The sequence below is a fragment of the Entamoeba histolytica genome, genomic scaffold (assembly GCF_000208925.1).
Source record: "Entamoeba histolytica HM-1:IMSS scf_1104750517139 genomic scaffold, whole genome shotgun sequence".
NCBI classification, from domain to species: domain Eukaryota; phylum Evosea; order Mastigamoebida; family Endamoebidae; genus Entamoeba; species Entamoeba histolytica.
Genome location: NW_001914993.1, coordinates 1 through 8,311, shown reverse-complemented (window position 1 = coordinate 8,311; position 8,311 = coordinate 1). Strand labels below are relative to the sequence as shown.

The window sequence follows — 8,311 nt, the reverse complement described above, 5'->3', positions numbered from 1 at the left end:
TTATTTCATTCTACTAACAAAATTAGTGAATTGTCCCCATGCATTTCCATCATCAAGAAGTCCTCTTGTCATTCTCAAGTATGTGAATGCTGTTAATCCATGTTGTTTACATTTATTGATGATTTGATTAAATCCATTAGTATTACATCCTCCATATCCACATAATTCAAGTGCGTTTTCTCCACATTTGCCAATTCCAACTGTTCCTGCTGCATTAAATGCTTGATCAACTAAATTAGCTGGTGATGACCCACAATTTCCATCAGTTCCACTCATTTCAAGACAGGTAAAGTCAAATCTAACATTATTATTTTTGAATGTATTAGAAAGTGTTTTGTATGCATCATTTCCATTTGAGTTGTAATATCCAGCTGTCATTTCAGCTGCATGTGATTGGTCATTATACCACCAATGAACTCCTGATATTTTACCTGCAAGTGCAAGTGTATTTCCAAATACATTTCTTGCTGCTGAAAGAACTTTATCTGTATGACTTAATAACAAGTCAAAATACCATTCTTGGAAGAATCGTCCATATTCACTTGGGTAGTTATCAAATCCATTTCCAAAGAATCCTGTTGATGAGGGTGGTTTAGAATTATAATTTCCTGCATTTGATGGTGATCCATTTCCCCATTCGGAATGTCCTTTATCTGTTGCTGCTTTTTTAAGTAATTCTTTTGACTTACCATCATTACATTGGAACTCTCCTACTCCACAATAACTCCACCTTGAAAGTGGATATGATGGATATCTAGTTTCTCCACATGGTCCCATACCAACTTGAATTTCATTAATTGTTCCATCATCAATATAACTTTGGAAGTTTTGTTTAAATGATGTCATAAAGTCTTTATAAATTTCAATTGGTGTTCTTCCTTCAAAAATAGATGAATCATCATATGCAAATGAAATATATTCATTATTAACATTATTTTCATTGTCTTTAAAGAACGCATCATTTGCTGCTCCTGCATTTCTTACCCATTGGGGAATTTCAATTGTTACTGAATCTCCTACATTTCCTCCACATTTATGGAATGACATAACTGCTTGGAATTTTAATCCTGCTTTTTTAACCATTTGAACTAATTCTTTATATCCATTCCAATTGTAATTTCTTGGTGATGTTTCTACAAGTCCCCACCAAACATCTGCCATAACACCAGCAACTCCTCCTGATTTAATTTTATTTAAGTCATTTTGAAGTTGTCCTTTATTATTAACTCCATTGGAATTGACTGTATCAAGTGGCATCATCAAATTGACTTCAGTTGCTAAAGCCAAAGTAACTACACTTAAGAAGAATATCATTATTTGAATAATTTCAGTTTTGTGTTGTTTAAATCATTGATTTTCATGAAAAACAATTTAATAATACTTTTCAATCAACTTTTCTTTTTGATGAATAAACTCTTTTAATCTTTCTTTTGAATTTTCTTTTCTCTTTTTCTTTCTTTTGAATTTTCTTCTAACTTTTCTTTTTTGTTATTTAATACAAAAAATATATTGTTTTAAATAACAATATTTTTTACTTTTCCTTTAAAAAACTTCCTGTATAAAAAGATGAATTACAAAAACACCACAAAAAAAGGACAATTATTAGATATATCCATAATTAGATTTTATGAATATTGAGAAGTGTTTATTTCAGTTTCTTCAATATGCTCTATTGGTGTAATAGAGTTCATTTCTAATACACTCACATTAAATTGTTCTTCTTCTAATGTGCTGCCAGAATTGAATATATAAAACATTAAATCTTTCATATTTTTTATAATTATTGTTCGTAGGATTTTGGAAAAGTTTAATTGTAATTTCAGTGATTTTACTCTTCTTCCTGATTCTTTGTGAATTAATCCATTTATTGATAATATTACAGGTATTATTTCTACATATATTAATTCTCTATTATTTCTTAATTTCTCTTGTAATTCTTTGTATTTATTTATTTTATGAATATAATTTAATTCAGATCGAAGGTGGCATGTCTGAAACACCACACATAAACCCTAGTACAAATTCATTCTTCGACTCTCCAAGTCATTGTCTGGTTATGACGGTGCTTTTGAATTAGGAATGTATTAGGGAATGCTGCAAAGGGTGCAGCAAGAGAATACAGTAGAATATTACATGGATGTAATATAAGAATCTACTGAAGTGTGGGTATGACTAAAAGAAGATTAGTCAAAGTAAGACTAAAAAGAAGATTAGTCAAAGTAATATAGTAGTAATAAAATGATTCCTTCTCCCATTCATAAAATAAGAAAAATGAAATTCCTTAAAATTAAGGCAGAAAACAAACAAAGGCTTAAAAAGAAGAAATAAGCAGAAGAAGTTTGAAAAACCTTAATAGGAAGAAATAAAAGAAAGAAGTGCTTTCCTCAATTTGCAAGAAAAACATAAAGAATAGGTTTAACAAAGAGATTACTCTTTTTTAATAAGCTCAGGGATGGGATTAGTCTCCCCTGAGCTAGGAAGAATAGATGAAAATTCTATTAATACTTAATTAATTACTTTTTATATGTATAACTTCATTATGATATTTATTATATAATTAAACATAAGTGTTATGTTATTATTATAACATGTAATAAGTGATAAAATATAAATGAAAATGATATGAATATATGATATAGAATATAAAACAAAAGAATATTAAGAATAAATGATAAATAAAACAAGAAATGATAATAAATGATATAATAATAAATAAAAAGTATAAAAGATAAATTTAATATTAATATAAATTGAAAATAGATATAAATGATAATAATATAAAAATGATAATAATATAAAAGATGAATAAACAAATAAACAAATATATCTAAATATAAAAGAATAACAATAAGAAAATCTAAAGAATATAAACATAAAAATAATAAAATAAGAAGAATATAATAATATAATAATATATAGATAATAAGAAGATGATAGATAAATAATATAAACAGAGAAATAAATATAAAAATACGATAGATAAATAACATATAAATAAAAGAATAAAATAATAAAAATAAATATGATTCATCAAATCATTTATTTCATTAATATTTCATACAAAATGAATATAAATGATTATAAAATATAAACATAAATATTTATATATTCTGTATTTATCATATTTTTTATTTATTTTTTTATTTTAGGAGCAAAATATAATAAATGGAATATTCTATGGATGCAAATTATTTTGCATCTTTTTTCTTTTTTTTGTAAATTATTTAGATGCATTTTTTCTTTGCTAATTTTCGTACCCGATACAAATCATTTCAATCATAAACATCGTCATAAACACTTTAATAATAACTTCAATAGAAATAAGCAATATGATCATAATAGAAATAAGCAATATGATCATAATAGAAATAAATACCATAATAAAAAACAAAACCAACTCAGGAGTAAAAGAAAAGATAGAAAAAATGAGTGTAATACAATTAAAAGAAAATATGGTGGTAAAGAAATAAATGAATTACAAGTGAAATTAAAATAACATAGTGAAATAACATTATAATGAAAGATAATAACAATAAATTAATCAACAATGTAATTGTAAGAAAAAAAAAGACATTCAAATTACAAGTAGATTTCAGCAAAATCGATGGAATAATAATAAAAATTATAAAAGATTTAAGTTTTACACAAACAACTTTGATAATATATTAAGAGGAAGAACTTTCTTATCAGAATGTGCTGGAAAAAAAAAACGTATGCTATAAATAGAAAATATGAAATTCACTAAATTAATCACTTTTTTATTATTCATAAAATCAACTTATTGATAAATTTATTATTTGTTTTTCTATTATTTTTTTTAAAAAACTTTTACTTCTGTTGAATGAAAATGTTGAAACGAAAAGTTTTTTTTCTATAATTACCTTCATAACAAACTAAAAACAGTTCTATTTTATTGAAGTGAATAACATTAGTTAAAAATATAAATACTTATAAAATTGTTTTCTATTTCTATGTTTAAACGATGGATATTTTTCAAAAAAAAAAAAACAAACTGAGTTGGAAATAGAAAAAAGCAAAAAAAAATTCTTTTCATAAAAAGAAGTAACATCCAATTTTTTTCAGCAAAACCATAACTTTCGCTTATATAGAAAATGGATAGTTTATATCCTCGTATAAAAAACAAACTCAAGGAAATTGGCTATTATTAGATACAAAACAGAAGATGTTCTTGTAAAAAGTTTTCCTTCTTATTCTTAAACCCTTGACTCATCTTAAATATTATTAATGTTTATATTGTTCTTATTGATAAGCGTTGCTTTTGTCAACGCTGCTGACTCAAGTCAGGGAATTGACAATTACCCTTATGGTAAAAAAAATACCAATGCAAATTTTAACGTTGCTTTTGATAGTAGTTACAGTAAATATCAAGTTCAACAATATGCTGAGAGTGGAGTTTTTAGTGCAAACCAAGAAAATTATGTTCGTGCTAAGTGTAAAACATGTTGTAGAGTTATTTTTGCTTCTGATTATAACTACAAAACTAAAAAACCATTTACTGATGCTGATGATATTCGAGGAGATGATAGATATGTCATGGATATGGAGTTTGATGATAAAAGATCAGTCAGATTTTATCAAGGAAATTATGAACAAAATATTTTACTAAGACCATTGAAACAAGAAAATGAACTTCAATTCTTTGAATTTGCACCATATAAAATGTATACATCATTCTCAATTCCAAGAAGAGTACATGATATTAGAGGAGGTGCTAATAAAGGAGCAACTCTTATTATTTGGATGAAGAAAGCACCATTAGATCCAGGAACAAATAATCAAAGATTTGTCTATGTCCATCCATACAAAACTGAATGGTATCCAGAATACAATAATAGAAACAAATGGCCAAGTTATAGCAAACATTTCTATCTCCCATTCTCTAATAATAATCTTTGTTATCAAGCAAAGAGTGAAGGAGAAGAAAGATCTACATGGACTGGAAATAGACATCTTACAACAACTACTACAAGTTATCAAATTGAAGCTGCTTCTTGTGATGCTGGTGAAGCAAGACAAATTTTTATTCCAGTCTTTGCATAAGTTTTTTCAGTTAAATTAGTAATTGTTTCTTTTTTATTAAAGAAATTAAAAAGATTTTGTTTTGAAAACACCGTAAATAACATTGAATTTATTGTTTAATACTTCAATGAATATTGAATATAATAGTAAAAATGTATTTATAATTTAAAACATAATGTATTATATTCTAATAATATGTGTTTTATCCAGTTAAATTGAATAATGAAGATAACTTTATTTATAATATTTTATTGTATTAAATAAGATGATTATTAAAATTTAATTCATAAGTATTAGCAATAATTAACATTTATAACTCTTTGACAATGAATAAAACAAAGTATAAATTAAATAGACTTATAATAAAACTAAAATCTGGGTTTAGAAAATAATCAAGTAATGAATAAATTAGATATAATTTTATTATATTAAATGTTAGTAATGATGATGCTATAATGGAAATACAAAATAATAATACAAGATTATTTCATTTGACTGATTTATGTCATTTTTAGAATATACCAAACTAATTTTCAAAGATTTTTGGTAGTAGGCATTTCATATTTTTGTTTACCAAATTTAAAATATTAAAAGACTGAAATAATCCCAAGAAACACAATTTTGTTATAAATAAAATTTGATAAGAAAGGAAAGAAGATATTTAAAGAAAAAAAGAACAGAACTTCAAACAAGAAATTAAAATACATATATGAATACATTAAGTATAAAGTAAGAGATGAAAGACTTAATTAAGAAAGAAGAAGCTAGTAATTAAAAGAAGTGAAAGTAGAAATGAAGAAGTACAAAACAGGGAATATAAAATAGAAAGAAATAAGCAAGAGAATCATAAGAGACACTATCAAACAGATAGAGGAGATGAATAAAGAAATATAAAAAGAAGTCAAAACATGTAATTAGGAAATTAAACAAAGTAATGTGAAAGGATAATAATGAAAAGCATCTGATGAGATGACCATTTCCAAGAGTAGAATCTAAATAGAAAAGTAATATGAAATAAAAGGGACATTCAAATGATTAATGTGGTGATCAAATGAATGAAGAAATTAAAAGTAGTTTGAAGTTGTTTTTTGTATTTATTACTTAAGGAAACATTAAGAAACCTTCATGATATACCACAAAGAAATATCATGAACAACTATCCAAATAAATTATTACCTCGAGTTCATGATCCGAGTGTATGGAATTCACATAATCGAAACATGTTAGAATGAAAAGGGATATAAATTGAAAAGGAAGTTGAAGAAAGTAATAAAGAAAATAAACAACTCATAGAAGATAAATCTGTTAATATAAAAATCAAGAAAAGAGAATAACAACAGTAGAAGATAAAGAATAGAGAAAGATTAAAAACATTTAAATAATCAATTTGATTAAATTGATTTTTATGATATATTATTTGAATAATAAAAAATAATAAGTCTCAAAAGAAATATTCTCATAAATCAAGTTAAAATTTTTTTTTAGTATAACTAAATTTAAATAACTCTCAGAATATACAAGATGAATTTTAAATAAGAGTTGTTTGTGTCTATATTTATTTTATATAAAATATTTTATCATCAACAACATTTCCTTATTTATTATTTGAAGTATTAATAAAAAAGATTGTTGTTGTATAAAAATAGAAGGACAATTAAAGGTTAAAGAATTAATGACTATAACCAAAACAATTGAATAATCAAATATTACTTGTTTCTATTCTAATAGAAGATTAAAAGTTTAATAAAAGAAGTATGAACGTTTAACAAGAAGAATAATTTTTTATGAATTGGATTTAATCAAGTTATTCAAATATTATTTGACACAACAACAGCCATTAATCAAACAAACATTTTCTAGAAACTTGTAAATAAAAAAGAATTTTAATGAAGGGTATTTTTTATTTAATTGAATTAAATTAATTTTCTTCTCAAGAAGAATGCTTTTAATGATCTTACTTGCCAAAGAGTCAACAAAATAACAACAACAATAATAATGATAGAGAACCATAAAGTAGATGCATTAGCAGCTTCATTGATGTCTCTCCTTTGATATTCAATTTTTTGACATTCTTGTAAGTATTCAATAATATAAAATGCAGATTTATGAGCTTCATCTACCAATTCTTCAGTATGTGAAATCTTTTCTTTATCAGCAAATTTAGGTGCATTTTTTGAGTTAAATCCAACACTAATATCTAATGATACTATAACTGGTTCTATAGCGTTTTTATCATTCACAGTATCAACAAAACAAAAATCAATGTTTCCATCATCATCTGGTGTAAGTGCATATTTATTTTTTGTCTCTCCTTCTTGTAATGCTTTAACTAAAAGCTCTTCTCCTTCTTCATCAAAAACTTTAAATTCTATTGTTCTTCCTGATAAACTTGTTCCTTCAACAATTCCATATATTCCATGAACTACTTGTCCTTCAAAAACCTCTTCACTAACACATCGAAATCCATTTGTTGGTATTTCCATTGTAAAAGCAAGGCTCAAAGTAATACAAAGAGATAATATGTTTATTACCTTTCCCATTATAATTACTAGTTTTTTGCTTTTTTTAGTTCTTTTTCTTTTCTTTTTACTATTTTGTTATATATAACTATTATAATTACATATCTTTTTTTCTTCTGTTTCTTGAACTTCTGGTTATTAATAATTCTTTATTACTTAACTTTTCATAAACACCGTTTTAGAATGACATTTCTTTGTTTTCTATTAATTGAGCTATATCCACATTAAAAAAACAGTTAGCCATAAAAATAACCATTATCAACGATTTTTAATTTTTATGCTGTCTTTGTTACTCATCTATAACCTTTAGAGACTCAAATGCATTATTATTCTATCATGTTATTTAACTTCTTATTTCTAAATTGAACTATATTGAATGAAAGAAAATACATTTAATTAACTAAATTCATATATTAGTTAGAAATTATCAACCATTAAGTAAACATTATTTTGGATTTAATGTATTTTATTTAAGAACAGTTTGTTTTTATTGTTTTTTATTCTGTTTTTATTGATTTTTAATACTTTTTTTGTAACATTAATTATATACGTTGTATAATAAATAATTAATACTGATGAATATAACTAATAATAAACACATTCTTATAAAGTAATGGTTTGTTGTGAATTAAAAATGTGAATAATTTCACATTATGACTGTGATTTATTTTATTAAATTTAATATTTATTCATTTTGAAGTACAAAAATGAATTTGGTTTTAATTAAATATTGAATTGACTCATTCATTTAA

General features: G+C 24.3%; 3 protein-coding genes across 3 annotated transcripts, besides 3 other annotated features; 1 reads left to right on the top strand and 2 right to left on the bottom strand.

Annotated features, from left to right (window-relative positions):
• On the bottom strand, nucleotides 1–1,314 carry EHI_058340 (beta-amylase, putative; the record flags this gene model as incomplete). The annotated part of the gene is made up of 1 exon (XM_001913827.1): nucleotides 1–1,314. One exon carries the CDS (start codon nucleotides 1,312–1,314, stop codon nucleotides 1–3), a length of 1,314 nt encoding a protein of 437 aa, XP_001913862.1.
• A 272-nt stretch (nucleotides 1,315–1,586) lies between these two features.
• Nucleotides 1,587–1,973: a repeat region.
• Nucleotides 1,974–1,976: 3 nt separating this feature from the next.
• Nucleotides 1,977–2,524: a repeat region.
• A 742-nt stretch (nucleotides 2,525–3,266) lies between these two features.
• Nucleotides 3,267–3,465: a repeat region.
• Nucleotides 3,466–4,245: 780 nt separating this feature from the next.
• EHI_058330 (galactose-inhibitable lectin, putative) lies at nucleotides 4,246–5,061 on the top strand (the record flags this gene model as incomplete). Its single annotated transcript, XM_646286.2, has 1 exon — nucleotides 4,246–5,061. One exon carries the CDS (start codon nucleotides 4,246–4,248, stop codon nucleotides 5,059–5,061), a length of 816 nt encoding a protein of 271 aa, XP_651378.2.
• A 1,892-nt stretch (nucleotides 5,062–6,953) lies between these two features.
• On the bottom strand, nucleotides 6,954–7,580 carry EHI_058320 (transmembrane protein tmp21, putative; the record flags this gene model as incomplete). The annotated part of the gene is made up of 1 exon (XM_646287.1): nucleotides 6,954–7,580. One exon carries the CDS (start codon nucleotides 7,578–7,580, stop codon nucleotides 6,954–6,956), a length of 627 nt encoding a protein of 208 aa, XP_651379.1.
• Nucleotides 7,581–8,311: the final 731 nt, after the last annotated feature.